Source organism: Dermochelys coriacea, chromosome 4 (assembly GCF_009764565.3).
Source record: "Dermochelys coriacea isolate rDerCor1 chromosome 4, rDerCor1.pri.v4, whole genome shotgun sequence".
NCBI classification, from domain to species: domain Eukaryota; kingdom Metazoa; phylum Chordata; order Testudines; family Dermochelyidae; genus Dermochelys; species Dermochelys coriacea.
The window spans coordinates 80,880,677-80,906,345 of NC_050071.1; the positions used below are offsets into that span (position 1 = coordinate 80,880,677).

Consider the following 25,669-nt stretch of genomic DNA (forward strand, 5'->3'; position numbering starts at 1 on the left):
AAGAGTATTTTGCACAATAAGTGCTAATTTAGATTCCTTTTTGTTTTGAGTATAATGTCTTCTCTGAAGTTAGTTTTTTATGTTACGTGTTGAATTGTTGTTTTAAAAAATAAGGAACAAATCGAATTTTTAGCATTGTTTGATGAAAATTCCACTCCACACAGTCAGAGGCCTTCTCAGTACACAGACTTAAGAGGCTCTTTTTTGCTGGTGATTGGTTTGCTCCTCAGTTATATTATTTGACTGCCATGATAAAGTATCTGTGATCTGAATGTACAACTTTAGGCCCTGATTCCACATTATCATTCGTTAATACTTACTCAAACCTTAAACCTGTAGTTTTCTTTAAAATGTTATAATCTTGGTTAGACAAGGAGAAAAGTCTATAAAATTGACATCTCGTTAAATCCTAAGGACAGATTGTAGCTGAATTGAATTGTATCAGCTATAAATGTTTAATAAAAGTCATTGTACCCAGTTAACTAAATGAATAACTTATGTGATAACATGTTGTGTGCACATACATGGACATATATATATTTATTTATTAATTTTTGAAAAAAAGTTTGCACATGCTCAGTAGAGACTTGCTAGAGCCTCGCATCTTAATTCCTTGAAGATTCTGTCCACACTGAGCATGCTCCAACCTGGGGCTGAGCAGAACTTTTCCCTACTGTTGCAGCAAGGACAAAAGCCAAACCTGGGAAAGAGAGGAGAAAAGTAGATTGGGACAAGAAGCCTGGTGGGTAAGATTGGGCCTAAAGGCTGGTGGAGAAGTGGGAGACTGGGACTAGGAGGAGACAGATCAGATTGGGACTGAGAGTGAAACAAGGGAGCGGGAAGACTGGAAGCCAGTGAATGGGAGGAGAGACTGAGACTAGTTTATTGAGAAGACTGGGAAAAGGAGCTCTTTTTTTGTTTTTGTTTTTTAGGGGGACATTGAAATTGGATGAAGAGCTCAAGGAAGCAGATTGGGACTGGAAGCCAGTGGGGAGGGGGAAGGTGAGCATGGGGGTTATTGGACGCCAGGGGGAAGAGATACATCAGATGAGACGCCAGGAGGGAGAACTGGAGCCTGATGAGATGGGGACTATGACTGGCTGGGCAAGGAGACTGGGATTGAGATGAGATGCCTGAAGAGTGAAGACTGGTCCTGGTTAAGTGAGGAGAAAGGGACTGGGATAAAAAGCCTTGGGTGAGGAAGATATAGGTGTTGGACAGCTTGGAGGGGAAGGAGCAGAAAGAGGCACATTTGGGGAAACCAGAGAAGAATATATGCCCGCTAGAGAACACTTCCCTTCAAAACCTGGAATTGAACCCAAGATTTTGGAGTCTCACCATGTGCTGTCAGCACATATTCTGTGAAATTCTCTGGCAAAGTGTCTTATCTCCATCTAATGCTGGTCCACATAGAGGATGATAACCTACTGCTGCTTTCAGTAACTGTTAGCTCAAATGGCAGAGATCTGTATGATGGATTGAAAGATTCCAACCCTGCTAATGACACACATGAATGTCTTTATGAGTGTGAAGCCATGTGATGGAATTTTTGATTTTTCAGTTTTCTTTTTTAAAAATCTAGGAAAGTACACAAAAAAACTACTCTAAAAGAACATTATTACAGTTGCAAAATCAAGCATTCCAAAATTAGGAAACGCCAAAATTAACATTCCTTGTGTAACCTTAATTTGGTCATCTTGTGCATATCATTGTCACAGAGTCTTTAATTACATGATAACATGTTATTTTTTTCCAGAGGACTACTGCTTCCTTCAGTGCATGGGATGGACCTGCTCTGGAGATGAATCATGGTTGTATAGTGAAGGAAGCTGTTCTCCTTAGGACTCTTCCTATTGCAGAATTTGGAAGGTGTTTGGTGAATGAGGCAGGGGATTATCGATAAAGAAAAAATATAGTCTTGTGGTTAAATCCCTGTCCTGGGGAATTGGATTCCATCCCTGTCTCTGCCACTGAGTTCTATGTGATGCTAAGCAAATCACTTAAACCAGCCTTTTTGTAATGATTATTAAAGTGTGACTGTTTATTTTGTGGAGCCCTGACTTGAGACCTTGAGGTTTGATCTGCAAAAGTGCAGTGCACTTACAGCTGCAACTGAAGTCAATTGGAGCTGTGTCTTATATGTTCAAAGTGCTATATAATACTGTGTAGTCTGAAAAATCAGATCCTAGGCATCTCAAATTGGGCCCCCAAAATTAATTGACACTTTTGATCTTCTTCATCCCTCTGTCTCTCCATTTCCCATTTGTAAATTGGGGATAATTCTCCTTTTCACAGAGATGATGTGAAAATAAATTATTGCACTCAGAGATGATCGTGATAAGTAAGGCTGCAATTTTGTCACACAAGTCACGGATTCCGTGACTTCTTCAGTGGCCAGTGCTGCTGACTCCATGGCACCCGAGCAGCTGGTGCAGCCCCAGGACCAGCCTGCACCAGGCTCTGTTGGGGCAGTCTTGGGCCACCACGATCTCCTCTCCCCCAGCAGCAGTTTTGGGTGCTCAGGGCTGGGGTGCAGAAGTGGGTGAGGGCTCTGGGCAGCGCTTACCTCAGGGGGACTCCCCGGAAGAGGAAAAATCCCTTGGCTCCTAGGGGAAGGCAGGCACCGCCTCCACAGTTCCATTGGCCGCAATTCCCGGCCAATGGGAGCTACGTAGCTGGCGCTCGGGGCGGAGGCAGGGTGCAGAGCTGCCTGGCCATGCCTCCACCTAGGAGGTGAGGGAGGGAAATGTTGCTGCATGGAGCAAGGTAGGGAGCCTATCATCCCCGCCAACTGCCCCAGGATGTGCGCCACTACCCCTCCCAGCACCCACTGTGCCCCCTGTTCCCCCTCTCCCTACAAGCTTTAGTCAGGGGTATATAGTACAAGTCATGGACAGGTCACGGGCCATGAATTTTTGTTTACTGCCCATGAACTGTCCATAACTTTTACTAAAAATACCCGTGACTAAAACGTAGCTTTAATGATAAGCACCATAGAAAACTCCTGAGGAAATGAATAATTTTGTCTTCAGAACAGGGACTGAATGGCAGGGAGTAAATAAGTCATGGGCCACACATTGAATGAGGAGAACAAAATATTGAGTAGTTCCTCACTAAGTGAGCACTATCCATCCTGTGCACTGAATGAGGCAGGGGTTCCAAGGAAAATATAGTATATAATCATTTATTAAAGACTAATTCATAATGCCTACGTTCAAGGATGCGAAACTAAAGTTGCACAGGCAACCTTAATTCTGGCATTTCCTAACTTTGGAGTGTTAGACCTTGCATCTTAATAATATTCTTTTAGCATAGTTTTGAGTGTGTACACATGTATGCAATGTAAAACAAATTTATATACAGGCATAGTTGTACTTTTAAGGATAAAATATTAACAATTTTATAACACTTTAAAAAAGTGAAAAGGCGTTTATCAGCAAACTCTTGTAGGGGAGATTATGCTACTAATAAAATCTCCTCCTGATGCTATTGTACTATTGATGTCCTAAATCACCTACAGTGAGGTTTTCTACTATGGAGTTAAGATGGTGTTAGCTTGGTTTATTTATCTGCTTAAAAGCTATTGACTCTTGGGATATATATGTTTAGTGTAAAACTGTTTTGTTCAGTGTGTAGCATTTGCTCTCTTCCTTTTAAAAGGATCTATACCTGAGTGCACAGGGATTCTTTTTCGAGGTGTTTCCATGTGAATGCTCCTCTTTAGGTGAATCTGAATCCCTTCACCTGCAATCGGAGAATTTCAGTAGCTGTGCCTGCTTGGATCGCACATGCGCTGTCCCTGTCTCACGCCACTTCTGCCGATTACATAGCACTATGTAACCAATGCCCCTCCTCGGTCCATTCTCTATCACCCTGGTCTTGAAATGGAGCAATTGGCTGTGCCTCCGAGTTTACTATTAGATTAAGAATTAGTCTAGATTAGTTTTATTTAGTAAAAAAAATTTTAGTTATCCTTTCTCTTCCCCATTTTTCCTCAAAAAAAAAAACCCCCAAAACCTTTTTTCTTAGTCATTTAAATATCATTATACCCTTTAAATGATCATATATCCTTTAGCATATCATAAATACCCTTCTTCATGGGAGAAACCCTATTTTAAGAGTCATGCCCAGCTCCCAAATTTTAAGCACTGCCTCACTTACCGGTCATCAATCCCGGTGTCTGACAGACACTCGCAATGTGTCCGCCATCTCAGCAAGACACACGTACCACAACTCCAACAGCTCCAACTGCCATAATCTGAAGACCCGAGCCACAAAAGCAAGGGATTTTCAGTTAAAACTCCTCCTCATGGAGAAGTATCTGCGTCCAGCATCTTATCCGGGATCACAGATCTCTCCTGGGCAGAGGTCTCCACAGCAGCATCTGACATGCATTCTCCACCACCCTCACAGAGAAAAGAGCACTCCTCCAAAAAGGTGGCCAAGAAGTGGGTTACAACCTCCACTTCCTGGGAATCTACCAAAAAGAGGCAATCCCTGGCACATCAGACACTATCAGTACCCACTGCACTGAAGACAACTACGTCTGAGACATCGGGACCTTCCAGTATCGCAGGTATTGTGCAAGCCAACAACCCTAAGCGGGCAGGCTTGGACAGAAACAACAAAGGGAAACTTACCATCCCTTCCTTGGTACAGTCAGAGCTACTCAACATGCAGCAGCGAGTAGCTCAGTAGCACTGCAGTATATGGCACTACCTTCTGCTTCCATAGCACATAGCTCACACTCCTCGGCACCGACAACCTTGGTAATTGTATCGGTATTGCTAACAACACCCTTCTCAATACCGATGCTCTCGGCATCACAGCAATTTCTCTGGCGCAAAGATGCTCAGTGCCATATCAGCTTACACCACCGTCCACATCAGCTCCTCCTTCCTCCAGTGAGGAGGATGATGATGAGGAAAGGGAAATCTACACTTCACATCACTGCTCGCCCATCCAGACAACTACGAGACCAGGTCCTCCAAACAATCTGAACACCATCCCAGACCCAAAGCTCATGGGCGGTACTCCTGGATTCCTCCACCAATGCCATTCCCACCACGGTGGACCCCTGGGTGGCATACCATCAGCACTACTCTAAGCCTCCTAGTACACATAGAGAGAGGTCAAGCCATTCCCCATCACCCTCAATGCCTGAACTCTCTGAATCCCTGGAAGAGCCACCTGAGGGACTGGAAGAGGTCACCCCAGCTGCCAATTTTTACTTCTCCTCTCCGGATGAAGCTTTCATGCCCCCACCACCCACAGGTGATGACTTTAAACAGTTCCAAGAGCTGTTTAAGAGGATTTTGGACTCTCTAAAGATACCATTGAAAGAAGTTGCAGAGTCACAACATAAGTTTTTGGACATCCTCCAGACCAGGGGTAGGCAAACTTTTTGGCCTGAGGGCCATATTTGGGTGGGGAAATTGCATGCAGGGCCAGGGCAGGAGTGCAGGGAGGGGTGCGGAGTTCAGGAAGGGGCTCAGGGCAAGGGGTTGGGGCAGAGGAGGGGTGCAGGGTGTGTGAGGGGGGCTCAGGAAAGGGGGTTGTGGTACAGCAGGGATGCAGGGAGGGGTGTGGAGTGCAGGAGGGGGCTCAGGGCAGGGGTTGGGGTGCAGGAGGGGTGCGGGGTGTGGCAGGAGACTCAGGGCAAGAAGTTGGGGTGCAGAAAGGGTGCGGGATGTGGCAGGGGGCTCAGGGCAGAGAGTTGGAGTGTGGGTGCAGGAGGGGTTCGGGCTCTGGCCTGGCACCGCTTACTTGGAGCTGCTCCAGAGTGGCAGCGGCGCGCACCAGGGACAGGGGGGAGGCAGAGGGCTCCGCACGCTGCTCTTGCTGCGCCTCCAGGTACCTCCCCCAAAGCTCCCATTGGCCGCGGTTCCCGTTCCCCGCCAATGGGAGCTGCAGGATGGGGTGTGGGGGCTGCAGGCGAGGGCAGCACACAGAGCCCTCTGCCCCCCCCACCACCACCACCAGGGGCCGCAGGGATGTGGTGCCGGCCAATCCCACGGGGCTGGATCCAAAGCCCTGAGGGGCCAGATCCAGCCCACAGGCTGTAGTTTGCACACCCCTGCTCCAGACACTGACTTCATTCAAGATTGCCCTCCTGATAAATGAGGTGGTCATGGATCTGGCCAAGACCATCTGGCAGACAATTCTGCCTACTTGTAAAAGAGCGGACAAAAATATTACGTCCCTTCCCAGGAAATAGAATTTTTGTTCTCACTCTCTACATCAGACTCTCTAGTGTTAGCAGCCATGGATGAGCATGGCAGACAACATCAGTCTAGATCCACTCCATATGATAGGGACTTGAAAATTAGAATTTTGGGCATAAGGCCTACTCATCAGCGACTCTACAATTCAGGATCGCTACTTATGAGGCATTAATGGGCAAATACAACCTCTCCAATTATTCAAAGATGTCTGACTTTATTGTTCATCTTCCTGAAGACAAGAAAGAGCTATTTAAAGCAGTCATTTCTGAGAGACAACTCCTAGTTCAAACAGCCTTACAAGCCTCACTGGACTCGGCGGAATCCATCAGCAGCACATTTCATCACCATGGCCATAGTCATGCAATAAGCTTCATGGCTCCATTTCTCTGGATTTTCCAAAGACGTACAATCAAGGGTCCGAACCTGTTCACAGCTAAGACAGATGAGTTGGTTCGGACACTAAAAGACTCCAAGGCAACTCTTTGATCCATAGGCATCTACACACCTACACAAAGAAAAAAACAGGGCAAATATTACTCCGCGCAAAGAGCAAGATCTTCACAATACATACAACTACAGAGGTAATATGACCTGCAAAGACAGAGGCAAAGACCCACAAGATGAAGACCATTCCCATCTCAACCATCGACATCCCAGCAACCCCCCTTTAAACAGCAATTTTGATGGTTTGGTCAAAGGCCCAAGAAACCTCCCCATTTGCAAGTATTGGAATCATCCACAACCATCCATCCTTTCGGAGACCATCTGATTCCATTCCACCCAGTGTGGCAAATCATCACATCAGACAAATGGGTAGTAGAAATTATCAAGACTGGCTATTCAATCCAGTTTACCTCCAGCAACACATACAACCCACACTGGGGGCCCGCACACACTCCACCAGTTCACTTTCTACATCAGTATCCTTCCTCAACAATGTACCAATCATGGACATCTGCAAAGCACCGACTTGGGCACCAGCCTACTCGTTCAGAGAGCAGGACTCATCATCAGACACTCTGCTTGGACTCACAATCTTATCATCCATCACAACTGCAAATTGGAAGCCCTTTCCTTCCACTGAGGGGCACTGCTCTACAGTCACCTAAAGTGGAGCACCTCACAGGGACACTCCTCGAAGAAGAGACGGTTACTCATCCTATGCAGTAATTGAGGTTCTTCGAGATGGTTATCCCTGTAGGTGCTCTACTATTCTCCCTCCTCCCCTCTACTTCAGAGTTTCATGCTAGGGACTCTGCAGCAGAAAAGGACCCGAGATGGGGTTCATTGCACAATTCTATGTAACCGCCAGAGGCGAAGTGAAACGGGGATAGCACATGTGCGACCGAGCCAGGCACTGCTGCTGAAATTCGCCAATCGCAGATTCACCTAAAGTGAACCTCAGTTACTGCACAAGGTAAGGATGTTTCTCTTTCAAGGCTATGGAATTGGTGGAGGTATGGAGCAATATTTTTAACAGATAGGGACTTCTCCCACTGAATTATGAGGAAGGACCACAAGCAGAGTGTACTTGGTAGCCCAGGTAGGCCGAAAAGGAACTGAAGGAACCACTAGGAGGTCCAGTGTTTTCACATAAATTTCAGAAATACTTATTTTAATGTGATACTGTGGCGAAAAAGTGGTTCTGCATGGAGACAGCTGCTCTGGACATTACAGGCAGCAACACAGAGCTGTGGAGCTGAGTCAGAGTAGTGCCTGCTGCTTCTTAAGAGAGAGGCTGATCCAGTACAAAGCTAGGTTTTGAGCCCTGAGAGGAATGTAGAAGCAATGTTCCAATGGCCCTCTCCCCTACTCTGCTAGCTCTTGCTCTGAAGTAGAATTCTTCTCTTACCCTCTTCCTCTCCTTCTGTTTTTCTTCATTCTTTCTGATTTCTTCTTTCTTTTTCTCTTCTTTCTTCTGTCAAGACTGGAGAGGACTAAGGAAAAGAGAAAAGTCAGAGCTAGAGCATGAAAGCAATGGGAACATCCTCCAAGATGAAGGAAGTATCATAGGGCAAAATTCTGTTCCTAGTTATAGTGAAGTAACTCTTCATTCCAGCAGAGTTGCTCTGGATTTTCACCACTGTAAATGAGTCCATAATTTGGTTTAGGGACTGTAAGGATTATATTGTAAAGTGGATGAAGAGGAAATGTGCTTCAGTTAGTTTTGCACACCCCTTTTGGGACGATTGGGCTCCACAATGAAGTTAAGTGTTAGTACTATACAGCTATGCTGAACTGTTTGTTAATGATCCATCCATGTGTCTCCTATTTTTTAGTTCGTGAAGTTCATTTCATACTTCTTCCACAAACAGGTATGCTCATTCCACGCCCTCCTCCCCCAGCATTAATCCACAGCATTCGTTAAATCATTTGACTAAAGCCTGCTACGTGTAGCCAAGGCAAATATCAATATTATAGTCTCCATTCTGGAGTCATTCAAGGCATACTCATGTGGTTTTTATGGAGCCAAACTTATACGAGAGGTTTAATTATTTTTTCCTTTTAGCAAACTTCCCAGAACAGGAAAAATTAAATAATCAAACCCATAACTAATTTTCCTAAGAACAGTGTTTATATTCCCTGTCTAAAGAAAAAGCTGTTAATACTGGCAAAGTATTTTGGCACAGTATCATACTAGATAGACTTCCTAATGAGACTATTTACTAAACAGAATATTTGGCATGTTATATTCTAATCTTTGACTAGAAAGATTATGTTAAGTGAAAATCTCTCGTAAAGTATATGAATAAATTAATAAGAATATGAATTTGTTATACAGCATTTAAAATTATGTCACTGTTATAATCCTTTGTGACAGGGTAATCAGTAATAAAACAGTGCAGTGAGTACCAATTAAGGAATATCAAATCAATGGGTATGCTGCTCATGCTGATTTAAACAGGAGCTGATTGGAATAAATGGATTTAATATATACTTATTTGCAGACTGTAGCTGTTCTAGCACATCTACAGAAACTAGCTTATGAATAAGCTAAGGATGTTGCATACTTATATCTCTAATGGAAGACTAATGGGAAACATTAAATTAAAAAAAGTCTGAGTTGTGATCTGTGGTGAAACATACAGTGGTAAATGTGAATTTTCAGCCAGCATTAACAATTCTTTGCATGACAATTTATAAGGGAAATGTATCTGCCACTTGTTAAGTATGTACCTGCTTATACTGCACAATCTGTGAGTGCAATATATGCTTGATTTTTATTTTATTTTTTTTTGTAATAACACTGGAAAATCTTTGGAATTTTACACCTCTGCTTGTATTTTTCCACATTCCATTCAGAGCCATGAGAATTCCCTTTACCCCTCACGCCATCAAACTTTTTAACATACTTTACACCTAAGCCCTGCATCAATCTGCCACCCTGCTGGTTGAGGAGGCCTGGACACATCTCCCTCCTGACCCTGTCAACATAGCACCCGGATAGGTTTGTTTGTTTGTTTTACTGCCTCTTTTCCCTTTCATCATGTGATACTGCAGCTAACCTTTTGGCTCATGGTTATTGGTATTAGCCAAACTGCTCATGAGAGTGCTTTATCATACCAGAATACCAGAAAGAAACAGGCAAGGGAGTCCTTATAAATATATATGTGCCAGTGGCTGACGCTAGGTAGATTGTCCCAAATCCCACTAAGGAGTCTCTTGGTGGGCAGAAGAAAGCAGTTAGAGATCCTGTCGTCCCTTTACCCTTGCATTTAATATTTCACTATATGATCCTCTCCTTAGTTTTGGTGCCATTCAGGCAGGCAATGCTGCATGGTCAGCTCATTTAATAAACACATGCTTTTCCCAGTTTTTTTATTTTTTTCCATTTCATTTTTGTTATTTTCCATTCTGTAACTGTTTATTATTTTATTATTCTACTTATTAAGCTGTTTGTTCATAACGTGCTATGTCTTCATGTGTGTAAATACTTTAAATATATCAGTAGCACAAATGTACTGCATATAATCTTCAAACAAATATTAATGCTCACAGTTTATATCAACAAGACTTGATTCTTCTCTCGTGCATATCAGAGAGTAATCAAAGAGCATTAAACTCATTGAAGTTACACTGGTGTAGATGAGGGGAGACTTGGGCCCACATTGAAATGCAGCTATATCTCTTTTCTTTTTAGTTGTGGTTTATTTGAAAATATATTTACTTTGTAGTTACTGTCATAAATGTCCTGTTATTACTATTTACATCTTGTCCTGTCAACTTTTAACCTTCTCATTAGCAAAAATAAATTATGCTTTGAGCATCTTACATTTTCTTCCTCAAAGACTAGGAAGTTGGAATGTTCTCCCCTCCTCCCAACTTCCAACTCCACTTCCAAATTTCCAGATGTCAGTTAGCAATAGGTTAAGTGGCATAGAATACAACTAACTTAGTGGCTTCTTCTCTTTCTAGATATCATTACTTATGGTTGGATTCTTGCTAATCTTGGATATTCAATGTTATTTATTTTTATACATCTAAAACCTGAGTTTAACATCAGCCTTCTTTCTACATGAAATGGATTTGGTAATTTCAACTCCATCACTACTAGACTACTATCCTCCACACAAAATCCCACTCACAGAATTTAGCTCACTGTTTTGCATAATTAGCTGTGTGTGCTCAGATGAATAACTGAGTTGAGCTCAAGAAGAGGGAAATTATTCCTCCCTAAAATGCTGTTAATCCAGATCAGAACTAAGATATCGTATTTGTGCTGGTTGTATTGTCTGAGCAATACATGACCTGAAAACCAAAGACTTGATCTTCCAGCCTGGTCAGTGTTTTAAAGTTCATAAACTAAGTAACTGATCTAAGATGCATTAAAATCATATTTCTTTGCTAGCTTTGATATTTGTTCTACATAAAAGTCAAAATATGACTAAAGCAGTCAGAAGGAAGAAAAAAAGAAAAATCCAGTCTTTGAAAGGTAGCATCTGTTTATTCTGTAGCCTTGTTTTTAAATTCTGAGTGTTTCATAGAATCATGACTACATTTGCTGAAAAATAATCTTTTGCATTTTTAGAAGCTATGAAATACATTTCTGTTGTGTGCTGTAAGGTCTCTCTCATGTCAGCTGCACCTGCTCTATTTGCATGTGAATTCTGAACAATTCTTGTCCTATGTGACACTTCTGAAATGTCTGTCTGTTCTTTTTTTTTTTTTTTTTCCTTTTTAATTCTCAAGCTCACTATTTGGATAAGATAGTTAAAGGTACTGTATATTCACTCTTTGTTAACCTGCCTATGACTACATGTTTATTGATATATTTATATTTATAGTGACCACTGCACTAGATTTGGCAAAAGCAACTTTTTCTCATGTATATTCCATGAACTATAAATTTGGTTCACATTATTTTAATACATACCTCAGACTTAAAATACTAAGTCTTTTGTGTCACACATGAACATTTTACTAATTGTTACATAAGTTTTTATATGTACTGTATAAATACATTACTTTTTTCCAAAACCAAAAACTGAAGATAACAGTGCATTTGCTGTTTGTTTTATTAATCCTGCTAGTTGGACACTTAGTTGTGAAGCATTAAATATTTAAGAAAAGAAGCAAACTGTCACTCTTGTCACAGAGTAAGAAACCATCAATTCTAATGCATATGTTGATTAAATAGAGAGAGTGCAACCTCGTTAATATACAGATTCTGTTGCCTCCCTTTCTCTAAATGTTTGAAAAACTATGTGAAATCCTATTTTATGTTTTTATGAGAAGCTCTAAAAAGCCTTCCAATGTTTGCAATGGAATGGATCAGGGATACAAAATTCACGGGCAGAATAAGGTCCAACATAAAACAGCAAAGTTTCTCATATCTTCAGTTAAGTTAGGTGAAAGTTAGGTGAAAAACATACTTCTGAAAAGAAAATCCCTATCCCTCTTTCCCCAAATTACCTTTTTTCTATTCCTTTTTTGTGCTTTTTTCATTGGAATATGGCAATATTCATGACAATATCCAGGCTTTCATACAATAAGTCTTGAGTGCACTCAGGTGACTTCTGTAACACTTTGTCAGTAGGGAATTAGTCTGTCTTCTATAAACAAAGCAGAATAAATGTATTCAGAAGCAAAATTAGCCTTCTGCATATACAGTTAATAAATACAGTTGGCAAATGCAGCCTGAAAAGAAAAAGGGCAGCAAAACTAATCTCAGCCTGGCATGATGACATGATATCCATAAGTATAACTCCATCATACCTTGTTATGAGAGGCTGTTATGATTCCATTCCTTCTGTACCTACAAATTTTACGAAAGACATAATGCCCCATAGAATTTTTTTATTTTGCGTTACATAGATGGAGAAGGGAGACAGTAAATTAATAATTCCGTAGAAGACAAATTAATATAATTATCTTGAACAGATTGTTCCAAGAGTGACTAAACATTAACCAAAACCAGGCAGTTTTCTAGTTTATGTATAGGTATATAATGCAAAGCCAGTAAAAATAAAAAAATGCTGTAGCAAGTTTTATTTATTTTTATGCTGTGTATAGTTACAAATAACTGTTGTGTCCAAAAAATCTGATTTGTAGCCACCACTACTTCTTAGGATATTTAATACCATTTCTGTACTTGCTTCTGTCAATGTCTTATCACTATCATAGATAAGGAACTAGAATCTACATATTTATAAAATGTCATCATCTTCATACAGATCATGTTGGCTGCATGCCAGATTTCATCAGTAGGAAGTGATAGATACTGTTTTTATGTAATGTTAGATTGAAAACAATTACAGATTTTGGATATATTAAATTATTTTAATTGTTTCCCAAATTTTCCCTCCTTGGCCATAAAAGCAGACAAGATAGGATATAAAGGTAACAGCACAAAAGCCTTAGGGAGATTGTCACAAAGAATCACTCTCCGCTATCTGTCTTGAAGCACGTCACTACCGTGTTTTTGTTCAGTCTATCAATGTTTTATTGTGGTCCTTATGGTATTTCATTTTGTCCGTCCTAAGTAATCAAATACGCACAGCTATTACATTTAGTTGGAAATCCTGTCAGTCCTGTCCCATCCGTATGCAGCCTGAATCCTAATGTTTGTTAGAATAGATGCTAAGCTGCTTTACTATTTCCTGGGCTTTGCTTATTCTGTGAAAAGGAATGTACTTTGGCATAAAGTATAGTCATTAAAACTGACCTATACTTTGTGTGATTATTTAATGTACTGTAATTTCACATGAATATACGGCAACTCTGAGACCAGATAAAATTAATGTTCTCTTTTACTGTGTGCATAGAATCATACTCACTTTCATACTTCAGAATCTGGAGGGATTTATTTAAAGTAACGAGGAGCTTAACAAAATTTGTACCAGCAAGTGACCAATATTGCACAGAGCAAATATTAATCTATACCACAAGCACAGAAATGGTATCACTCTACATGACTGTGTTTTGCGCTGTGCGCTCCTCTCTTGTTACTTGTCAAAGAAAATAAAAACTTAATTTTGTCTGGCCTGCAGGTATTTTAAAGGATTGTTGCATATATTTCCTGCCTGCACAGGTAAGCGGTGTCTCAAGTGTCAGGCCAATCAAAGATGCCACTTTGTTAAGAATTAGATTTCCCGAGGTAATGTTGCTGTTCCTCTCCATGTGCAATTACAGTATTTGTGCTGTTATAAAGGCCTGTTCCCAGTAAGTGTCCCCTGTTCGTATTTTTTTAGACTGAAAATAATTGCAATATTTAAATTACTTGTGGTTTCCTTCTTTGTCTCTTTTGACAGAGGGCTGCCCTGGTCTGTGCAATAGCAATGGAAGATGTACATTGGACCAAAATGGTTGGCATTGTGTTTGCCAGCCAGGATGGAGAGGAGCAGGATGTGATGTAGCCATGGAAACTTTGTGCACTGATAGCAAGGACAATGAAGGAGGTAAGATATACAGAGTTACATTTTAACACTGGCGAAAATATATTGAGAAGCAATTTTGCAATCAAGTGAAAAAATATTGCTGTGAGAAGCATACATATATTTTACTAGCTTAATGAGATTCATGTGAAAATAGATGGAACTACAACATTTACTGCTTTCATTTGGGATGCCAGAGTTGGTTACAAAGGTGTATTTAGAAATCCATTAGTGACCCATTAGATTCCAGATAACATTATTTTATGCAAGAACAAACAGTAGGATCTTAATTCCACAAGCATTAGAAACATATTGTACACAAATACAGAACAGTTCTAAAATCCTTACTAAGACAACATTTTCATTGACTTCATTAGGAATATCATTGAGTGAAAGGACTGTGTAAGGACTTTGCATTTTGGACCATATCGTTCGAAACACAGGATGTGTGCTCAGGTATAAGAATATCTCATTTATCCATAACCTGTGAAGGCAGGTAATGAACAGGACACTCCCAGAACCATTCTTTTACTTGCTATCCTGTGGTCTGTCACTTATCCAACAAACTGAATATTTCTTTTTAGATAACAAGGCCCCAATCCACAATGACATGAGTGCAGGACCACTGACTTCAGGGATCTGCCTGCATACATCTCACTGCAGGGTTGGGGCCTAAAAGAGATATAAAAGGTAGATATAACTTATCAACCTATCTTCAGAATCATATCTACCATGTGAAGGAAATAATATAGTAAAATATTGGATTGAACTTCACATTACTCCTGTTGCTTCTCTCCCCCAGCATCTCAGAACTCTGCAGGGGAGAGCCCTCTACTCCAACCCCTACCCCCACCTCCCCACACATCCTACCACACCACACACCCCCTGCCTCTTTGTGAGCCTGGGGAAATGAAACTGTTGGGAGGGGCAACCCAGAAGCTCAACCAGAAGGAGCAAAGGCAAGCAGCTGCAATAAAGACCTTTGGACACTGATTATGTCATCAGTGCCCAATTTCAGTTTTTGCTCTGGACATTCCTTTCCTGCGTTGACTGGCTGTTTGCTCTAGTTCCCTTCCTCATACTCTCTTTGCTTCTGTCTAGCATGGTGCAGCTCTGATCTCAGTTATATACATAATAAAGAATAGTAGTAATAACATTTATCATTGAGATCATACATGAGGAAAACATTATTGTCAAAACATCTTTGCTCAGTTTATTTTCTATTTTTCAGATTGTATGTTAAGATAAATGTTTATTTCCAACACTTTTATATTGTTTATTTTGTATTTTGAGTTAACTTTTCATACGTTTCACAGTTTGGGTCCTGAGGTGACCCATTAGGCTCTAGTGACCAGTTGGTTCAGTTGGACAGTGAGCCAAAATTGGACCAAGCTCTCTGCCCTGTGTAGGTTGGCACAGCGCCACTGAAATCAATGTAGACTTCAGTGGAGAATGTAGGTTTAGCGTACATCTACACTGCAAAAAAAAAAAAAAATACCCATAGCAGCAAGTCTGAGAGTGCAAGTCAACTGACTCAGATTGTGCTACAGGGCTAAAAATAGCAGTGTAGACATTCTCACTTAGGCTGTAGCTCAAGTTCTGAGACCCAATCCTGTCACCATGTTTCAGAGACTGGGCTCCAGCCCAAGGAGGAACAAGTACATTGCTATTTTTAGCCCTTTAGCATGAGTCTGAGTCAGATTACACAGGTTTCAGACTCGCTGCTCTGGGTTTCTTTTTGCAGTGTGGTTATACCCTTAGGCTACATCTACAGTTAAAACAGTGCCCCTGTAGCACTTCAGTGTAGCCACTCACTACAGCAACAGGAGGTTGTTCTCTTATCATTGTAGTTCGTCCCCCTGCCCAGGAAGTGGTAGTTAGGTAAATGGAAGATTTTTCACACCCATGAACGATGTAGCTGGGTCAACTTAACTTTTTAGTGTAGACCTGGCTTAGACTATAGCAACTGACAATTGCTGCTCAGGGAATCATGTTCAGACAAACAAGGTGTTTGTGAAGGAAGAGGAGAGATGAAAAATTGTGAACATGAAAGAATATGTAGAAAATAAGGAAAAATAGAAAAATAGATGGACTAGAACAAGAACAACTTGGAGGGAGAAAGTAGTTGATGTTAAGGAAGAAGGGAGAGAAGGTAGAAATCCAAAGAGAGAAGAAAACAGATTGGGTAAGTGTGAGTAAAAACAGAATGAGGTAAGATATCAGAAACTAAAGGAGAGACTCAGTAGCAAATAGCATACCAGGGAGAGAAAACTAATGGGAAATGAAAAAACAAAATAAACAGATCAAGGAAAAAAGGAGATATTTTTCAGACAGTAATAAGCACAAGAAAAGAGGAAAGAAGAGAGAATAAGTAGTAGGATGAGGAAAAAAAACGTGAGCCCACAAACTGATGAAGCAAAGAGAAAACAGAATGAAAGAAAACACAGAAAATATTCATACAAAGAAATAAGAAAAATGAATGATAAAGCAAAAGAAAAGGTCTTAGACTTTTAGGATGGTGAAGCTTTTTATTTTAGTTCCTATATTTTTTTTATTTTCATGGTTAACATTTCACAGCTCCATCTGGAAAGAGGATTGGCAAAATGTTGTTGCGGTGGGGGGTTGAGTCACATGGTGTGATAATATTACTCTTGGGTGTGTTGTTCCATTAGTGGACTGTTTGTGGGGTTGTTTGTTTGTTTAATTTGTTTTTTAATCTATATACCACAGCAAAAGGTTTTTTATTAATTTCAAACCTTGATTGGGCCTAGTGGAAAGGATTCAAAATAATTTAAATAAATAAATAACCCAGCTCAAAGGGTACTGAAAGAGAAACAAGGAAAAGTAATTACCTGTTTGTTAGAAGTCAACCTAGAGAGAGGTCTGTTGCTTCTCCAGTCACCAAGAGTTTTAGCAATCAAGCAGCTAATCTCCCAATAAGCCATCCAGATTCCAGACCACATTAGGTAGTAGCAAAAAGACATTTCTTAGCTGTATTTGTTTATTTTAGGAGATATATTCTGAGCACATTGGCTGAATTTATATCGATGACTAGTCTGGACGCTGTGGTTTATGTTCTGTTAGATTCAGTAGTTAAATAATTATTGTTGTCTTGGTTGCTAGCTAAATTAGATACTATGCTTAATGTTACTTTAAATACTGTATGGGGTTGCTTTGATTCCTAGCTGTTATTAGGATTGATTTTGTAACCTCTCAGAGCACAAAACTCCCATTGACTTCAGTTATAGAATTGGATTATTTTTAAACACATTTCTTTCTAAGTATTGTTGCCATATTTCTGGAGTGGATATTATATATCTGCCTTTTGCTGTAGAGTTCCATGCTACATTATGGATTGCACCCTGTCTTGTAAAGGAAGAATGACTTTTTCCTTAAACTTCCTGGGTTTAGGGTGGATACCAATTTCTGAGATTTAGCTCACATTTTAACAATCCGTATTGGAGTGTGGATGCACACAGTGAGCATAGGCTGAATTCTGCTTTTAATGTACTTGTGAGGAGGAGAGGGACTCCATTTGAAATCAATGGGAACAAGCATGTGAACCCAAAGACAGCGGATGCTTGTACTTCCTCACTTAGAAAAATTGCTCCTGTATTACACTATATAAAAATGACCCATATTTTATCATGATCATATCTGTAGAATTTCCATTTAAGTCAATTGTGGTTTCATATAAAAATCATCAGCTACTTATGGCTCAGAGTAAAGTAAAATGTACATGTAAGGATCTCACTTATCTTCTGAAATAAAAGTAAGTCTTTTTTCTCAGTTTATCATGAAACACAACTCCATATACACAGTATAAGGAGCAATGAGGGACTGAAACTGCACAATAATGCGGGAGGTGTTTACAATGGTCATAACTGCTGTGGTGAGCTGAACGGGCTCCATGCTTCCCGTGCTATTGCGTCTGCTGAAGCAATCCAGGGAAAAGGGTGTGAAATGATTGTCTGCCGTTGCTTTCACGGAGGGAGGGAGGGTTGACTGACGACATTTACCCATAATCACCCGCGACAAATTTTTGGCCCCATCAGACATTGGGAGCTCAGCCCAGAATTCCAGTGGGCAGCGGGGACTGTGGGAACTGTGGGATAGCTACCCACAGTGCACCGCTTGGAGTTTTTTTGTTTGTTTATTTTGGAGGGAGGAATAGCTCAGCAGTTTGAGCATTGGCCTGCTAAACCCAGGGTTGTGAGTTCAATCCTTGAGGGGGCCATTTAGGGATCTGGGGCAAAAATTGGGGGTTGGTCCTGCTCCTGCTCCCTTCCAACCCTGATATTCCATGATTCTATGAAATGTCTGTTAGGAGTCTGTAGATCTTGGGAAGCTCTTCAAAAGAAAAAGTTGCTTGGGCAAGGAGCCTACAGAGCTTATTTCTGCAGGAGAAAATATGCAGGCTTTATCAGCTCTACAGGTTCTCCAAGCCATTTAATAACTCAGCAGGCACTCAGTCACAGCAGCAACCGTCTGTGGAGTTTTATAGTGCTGATTTATACAGTAAAAGCCTGGTTTGCCTCTCATTAAAGTCAATGGGAAAACTCTCACTGATTAAATAGGAGACTTGGATTGGGTCCTATTCTGAGCTACATGTGACCTTGAAAACAGTCAGAAAGAGCTGGAACTTCCACTAATCACGAAAGTCGATTTATAGTGAAATAAATCAATCTATGTAAAAAATGCATTTCCTACACCCTGACTCCATAGTATATAGAATTTCAAAAGGAATGTCAGTTATGGGGGGTAAGTGATGTTGCCATCCTTCCTTGGCCTGCTTTGCAGAATTTAATTCTAAAATGCACCTTTGAGAAATATTACCCATCAACCTCCTATTTAATTCATGTTTCTTTTAAAAACGGGGCTTATAATTTGCCAATATGTGGGTCTCTTATCTATATCCTATTTTGAATTTACTTCCCAAATGTACCAATTTTCCAGAGGGGGTGGGAAAATGGCACAAAACGCACCCTAGTGGAGTTCTGACCCCTCCCTTTCAGTGCCTTTTTATTAATCTCTAGAGATAGCAGTTCTTAAAACAAAACCATATCCTGTTGCAGTTCTGTGCATGTTTCAGCTATGGAAAAAGTACAGCTAGTCAAGCTTTTTATTACAAGATTTTAAACTTTCTGAATGGATGAAGATTTTCTCTACACAAATATATACATACCTGCTGTACATAAAAGAACAACTTATATCTAGACTCAAAAATACAAAATAGTCTCCTTGAGTTGGTAATGATTATTGAATGGGCTGGAACATCTTTGATTTTCCTTGTATTTTTTTCTTTTAACTCTGAGAAATATAGCAGCTAAGTCAAGCCTAATAATGTTAGGCTAAACTAAAATACATCAATGATTTTGTTGAGCTGTTCCACCAAGGCTATTTTACTTTTTGACACAGAGAGCAATAGACAGACAACTTAGTGTCACTAGACAGCACTAGTTATATAAGTATAGAGAAAGAATGAAAAATGTTCTCTTAAGTTATAGAGAGCCAGATTCATAACCATCCGTCACTCGCTTGGGCAAGTTGCTGATAAACTCCACAGAAAAATAACAAACAGTGTGTACCTGTATCTTGGCTGGTGAAAATGAGATTCTTTCTCTGATTGATGTTAGCAGAGAGGCTTGTAAAAATGCATTTCCAGCTGATTAGTTCAGAAGATGTCAATCTCATGCAGTTTTATGACCTGCAGACTACACAGCAGATGTACATTTGCTTTTTATAAACTAACAAAGATGAATGACTAAATTTGTGCATTTCTCTTTGGCAACTGTACCAAATATTGCCTGAGGGAGGACATAGAGGTGTAAAAATCAAAACAAAGCCTTTAACCGTGATTGTACTGGGTTTTAATACTGATCATGTTAGTCTAGCCAAAACCAATATGGTATCAGAATATTTTGGTTATGAAAGCTTTCATATTTTAATGGAATCAGTCTGAAGAAAATCCTCCCGGGTATTATCAGTAATGCTTCTTCTTAATTCAATGTATGCTCTGAGTCATCACTCCTTTACCACTCCTGAAGTTCCCATTGATGTTGGTTGACTGAAGTAGGAGTTTTTTGTGAGCAAGAAATGGATCATCAGGCCCTTAATATGCCAGCACACTAACTCTGTTCTGTGTAGTACAGAAATCCATAAGCAAAATGCAGCATGAGCTACATTTGGAAGAAAACTTTACTTATATCATTTTAGCACATAATGCATTAATATAACCATGCTTTATTTGCGTGTGTGGTTTTAGTTTTAATAATAAAGCTAGCTGCTTTGTAAATGGAACTATCATAGGTTTCCTCAAGCTGCTGTATCAGTATATTTTCTGTTCTTTTGTAAAATACAGTTCTCTTTCCTTATCTAAATTGAATGATAATATGCTTGAGCTGTTTCAGCTTTGCTCCTCTTTTGGGGAAAACAATTATCAGTTCTATGATATTGTATTACATTACCTAGAAAACTTTCTGAAGCTGATGTTTCCAGACTTGTTTTACTTGCAGCTAATTAAACAGTAATCTATTTGAGTTTGATTTTAATCACCCTCGTATTAGATTTCTAGAGATGACAGGTTTAATCTGTATCATATGTGAATGGGCTGCACCTATACATAAAAAATATCCACATGTGTACAAAAAGCATGTTTGTGTTAGCTAACATTCAGCATCAGCTGCTCATGAATTAAAATACAGAATGTTTAACATAGATTTTTCTCTCATACATTTTTATGCAAAAGACTTAGCTTTGCTAATAACCACAAACCCTTTCTTCCAAAATTAAAAATATCTAGCTTGATAAATGTTCTTTAATATTTAAAGCTACTTGCAGCACAAATACATTATATAGGTTCAAGAAAGCAGTGGAGTGGGAGTTACCTGTTTCTCTTCCTTGCATACCAAATAACCTTGCATAAAAGCTACTTAACCTCCATAAAAAGTATTTAGTATTTATAAGTCAGCTGTGTCTGGAGAGCCTAAATGCTTTGTTTTGTTTTAAATAAGCAAAATTTTTAATAACTATTTTTAATATGAGGACTAAACCTGCAAGATGCTGATTGGCTTCAATTCCCATTGATTTCCATGGGAGTTTGGGAGCTCAGTACAAGGTAGGCCTTTCATTTATTGAAAGTCAATTATTAAAAATCTAAACTACTGATATGATTTCATACTGTAATAATTTTTAAATCCCTCTGAATGAAAATTGTGTTTAATTGCTCATTCAGGTATAAAGAACAGAAAGAAGTATTATTCATTTGTCTGAATTTCTGCCCACAGATGGATTAATTGACTGCATGGATCCTGACTGTTGCTTGCAGAGTTCCTGCCAAAATCAGCCCTATTGTCGTGGACTGCCTGATCCCCAAGATATCATTAGCCAAAGCCAACAATCACCATCTCAGCAAGCTGCCAAATCTTTTTATGACAGGATCAGTTTTCTTACAGGGCCAGACAGCACCCATGTAATACCTGGAGAAAATCCATTCAATAAGAGGTGAATATGAATAGATCATTCCTTCATGAGCATAAAATGAAATTTTAAAGTGTATATATGATTCACACTGTTAGGAGGTCTACTGCAATTGTGACATTTAATGGGGTGGGCTTTCAACAAATGCATCATTAATTTTTTTTAAATATTAATATGACTATTTTACGTGATTTCTTACAAAAATTCAAATGGCTGGTGCTAGTGAGTTACACACACTTTGCCATGGTTCTAAGAGGCTATTTCATTCAAGATTTAAAAAATCTGCATTTAACCAGTTGATCTGGGTTAGCTCAGCTGGCAATATATCAAACCAATGAAAATACCCCAGAAGGAAAGCCAGAGGGGCACTTTTTAAGCTGAGGTCAGTAAATAATATTAATTATGAATTAATGTAATAGGATTATTAAGTGCATGACAGTATGGTTGCAATATACAGTTTGACTGGTGCTTTACAGAGTAGTAATGCCCTAAAAATAAACCAGGAACTGAAAGCAGGTGTCTTACATCTCACTGAGTGAAAGAAGACGATTTACACTAGCATTCCATGCAGTTAGCAGCATTTGATGCAGTTGGGCACAGCAATTAATTAAAAGTTGGTGCACAAATGTTCCTTATTGCCTCTTTTACATTTTGTACTTCTTGGTCCCTACCAAGTTACAGATTTAATTAATTAGAAAGTACATTATTCTTTATGAAAATGCCAGAGATATGACACAGAAGGAAAGTCTAGAATTTATAAATTTTAAAAATTCATGCCTAAATTCATGGTAACTCTCTCAAGACAATCTGCCCCAAATTAAAACACAGGGTAAATATAGAAGCAGTTAGAGAATGTAAATTAGAGTTTATAAGAGGGCAATGGCTTGGCAGAGTTTCAGCATGGATTACATAGATGCCATGTAATTGTGTGTTTGTTTTTTTAAGTTGTGTTACTAATAATCATGCTTGTAATACCTGAGCAAATAAATGCATAATCTAATTCTGCGCCTTTTCCCACAGCCTTGCATCTGTCATCAGGGGCCAAGTATTAACTGCCGATGGAACGCCACTCATTGGAGTTAATGTCTCCTTTTTACATTATCCAGAATATGGTTATACAATCACTCGCCAAGATGGAATGTAAGTTTGCTGCCAGCCACTTCTATCATTAGAATATGGAGATTGCAGTTTTACTTAATTTGAAAGGCTTGTTCCACCAGGAGTTGTAGACACTATCACTGCAAAATAGCAGGTTTCAGAGTAGCAGCCGTGTTAGTCTGTATTTGCAAAAAAGAAAAGGAGTACTTGTGGCACCTTAGAGACTAACAAATTTATTTGAGCATAAGCTTTTGTGAGCTGAAGTGAGCTGTAGCTCACGAAAGCTTATACTCAAATAAATTTGTTAGTCTCTAAGGTGCCACAAAGTACTCCTTTTCTTTTTTATCACTGCAAACTGTTCCTTTGTAAATACTTACAATAAATAAGTTTAAATTTAAAATAAATTTATTTTACAAAAAATAAATTCCTATGTTCCTTTGTAAATACTTCAAAAACAGTTAGACATTTTCCTATTTGTTGATTATTTCTTTTAATTATTATTTTGAGAAAGGAAAAAGTTCTTGTTTATTTAAACACAGAGGTCATATTCTCCACATTCTTACCCCAGTTTTACACCAATGTAATTTGATTAACTTTTCCATTGCTTCCAGTTGCGTTACACTGGCATAAAACAGGAGCAACAGGATGAAGAATCAGATCCATAAAATGCAAACTGTAAATGGCTTTGCACAGTATGTGGCTTCTTTTTACTTTGCTGAATAACCTTATGATTTCTCTTAGGTTTGACTTGGTAGCAAATGGTGGTGCATCTCTAACTCTAGTGTTTGAAAGATCACCATTCCTCACACAGTATCACACAGTGTGGATTCCGTGGAATGTCTTTTATGTCATGGATACCCTGGTCATGAAGAAGGAGGAGAATGACATTCCCAGCTGTGATCTGAGTGGATTTGTGAGGCCAAACCCTGTCATTGTGTCATCACCTTTATCCACCTTCTTTAGGATTTCTCCTGAAGACAGTCCCATTATCCCTGAGACACAGGTACAATGTGCTTTAAACTAAATAACATTTTCTATCAGATGTATTTTAGATTATCATGAAGAAGATGCATGCTGCTGATTTATAATAATAAAGAATGTTGCATAATTAGTGAAAAAGTGCTATATGTGAGTACGTTAACACCAGTATTATGTATTTTCAAAATCAGGTGCACAAAAGTATCATGCATGCAAATACCTGACTTGTATACATGCCTACCATAATTATAAGATACTGCATGTCATGAACTGACAGATGTTATCTGTGCATTGTCTTACAGGATATGATGATCCTGCATATTCAAAATGGGCACAGATTTGTGTATTTGATTTTATGACTGTCAGCCCTTAGTGCTCAAAATTATTATTTTTTAAGAACACACCTATAAAATTGCAAGTGAGAGATGAGGTTTTTTTATTGTGGTGCAAAGCCTTTGTAGGACTATAGTTTGATTAATGTTATCAATTCATTGTTAATAAATATTATGTGCATTTGTATTTTTTCAGTAGTAAGTGAGAAATTTCGCATTTGTGATAATTGAGGACATGATCTTGCAGGGCACTGAGCATTCTGAGTACCTTTTGAAACCTTTACACCTCCACACCTCGTAGGAGCAAGACCTAAAGTTGGGTTAAAGTTATCAAAAATGTAGTTTTGAACTAAAAATATATGCTTGGAAGATTTTTTCTTTCTAATACAGATTACATTACATTCCTTAATCTCAAATAACTAATCACTAATAGAATTTTCCTCTGCTCCCAGATAGAATTGCATTTGAAGAAATGACAATCATCTTGGATTTTCCTGCTAAAATAGCTATTTTGTTTGCTTGCTTGCTTGCTTGCTTGCTTCATTATAACTGTGAAGAACATGTTTTTATAACTTCAGGAAGAAATATCCTTACTTCCTGAGGAGGAACATAACAGGTGCAATTAAAATTGGTTACATTTAGAGCTTTTAAGAAAAGGACAAAACAATAAAATAATTCATAATAGGAACTGGTAAAGTATAAACAAATTGCAATTAAATATATTTAAGCGTAGGCTAGGCTACCCAGTATATGTTTTTATCCTTCAGTGCTGTTTCTCTACATTTGATAGCTGCAACTTAGGTCAAAAATTATTTGCATAATACAATCCATTCCAAATAGCTCCAATTTTCATGTTGTGGCAGCATATGATAGATTTGGTTCCAAAAATGGATGAGAAGTGGCAAATATATTATTATAAAACAAGGAAAAGTAATAATGTACAATGCTAGTTGTAAAGAGCCTTAAAATCTTTTTGTTGCATATGCATATATAAAAAAATAAAAACAATCCCCCTCCAAAAAGCCATCTTCACACCTGGCTTATTGTTTGACCTGTGCTAATGTAAGAACTTTTTGATTAAAGTTAAAACACTAATTATTCATGCAAAAAGCTAATAATTAGACTATGCAAAAACACAAAGTAAAGGTTGTTTTCTCCACTCAATGCATACACATAACTCATATTTCTGCTAATGGAAGTTACACAAATATATCAAGATTAATATACCCCATAAAGGTCAGATTTTAATCTCAGAAGCATGTGCATAATGCTACATCTCCCATTACAAATTCAGATTTGCATCTTACTCTATTCAAAAACTATCCATTAAGTTTCTGAGGAATGCTTACATTTGTTTTTCTGAAAAGAGCCAGAATCAGATTTACTGTAGGGGAGATTGGAGTTGGCACAGAAAACATAGAGGAGCAATTCTCCAGTTCTATGCTAATCAACCATCCTGCTAATGTGGATTGGCAACACTCAGCACCACACGCAGGGGAGAATAGTGTGCTGCATTAACTCTAGAGGTAACACTTCATCATCCCTTAAATGTACTGTAACCCTAAGAGTGTTCTTCTGGAAACAGTACTTTTAGGGGATGATGAATCATTACCTCTAGAGTCAGTGCAGCACACAAAAGGATTTAGGCACCTAACTGCCACTGTAGGTGCCTAAATCCCAGAAT

The 25,669-nt window shown here is 39.1% G+C and overlaps 1 protein-coding gene across 5 annotated transcripts in view; it reads left to right on the forward strand.

Annotated features, from left to right (window-relative positions):
• Window positions 1–25,669, forward strand: part of TENM3 (teneurin transmembrane protein 3) — a 2,178,135-nt gene that overhangs the window by 2,084,311 nt on the left and 68,155 nt on the right. For 3 of the 5 annotated variants that reach the window (XM_043513542.1, XM_038399412.2, XM_043513544.1), the window contains 6 exons: window positions 11,415–11,441; window positions 13,044–13,064; window positions 13,976–14,122; window positions 21,385–21,601; window positions 22,598–22,717; window positions 23,417–23,678. In XM_043513542.1, coding sequence (XP_043369477.1) covers window positions 11,415–11,441; window positions 13,044–13,064; window positions 13,976–14,122; window positions 21,385–21,601; window positions 22,598–22,717; window positions 23,417–23,678 — 794 coding nt within the window. The remainder of the gene's footprint in view (window positions 1–11,414; window positions 11,442–13,043; window positions 13,065–13,975; window positions 14,123–21,384; window positions 21,602–22,597; window positions 22,718–23,416; window positions 23,679–25,669) is intronic. The other 2 variants (XM_043513543.1, XM_043513545.1) reach the window with 1 other exon arrangement.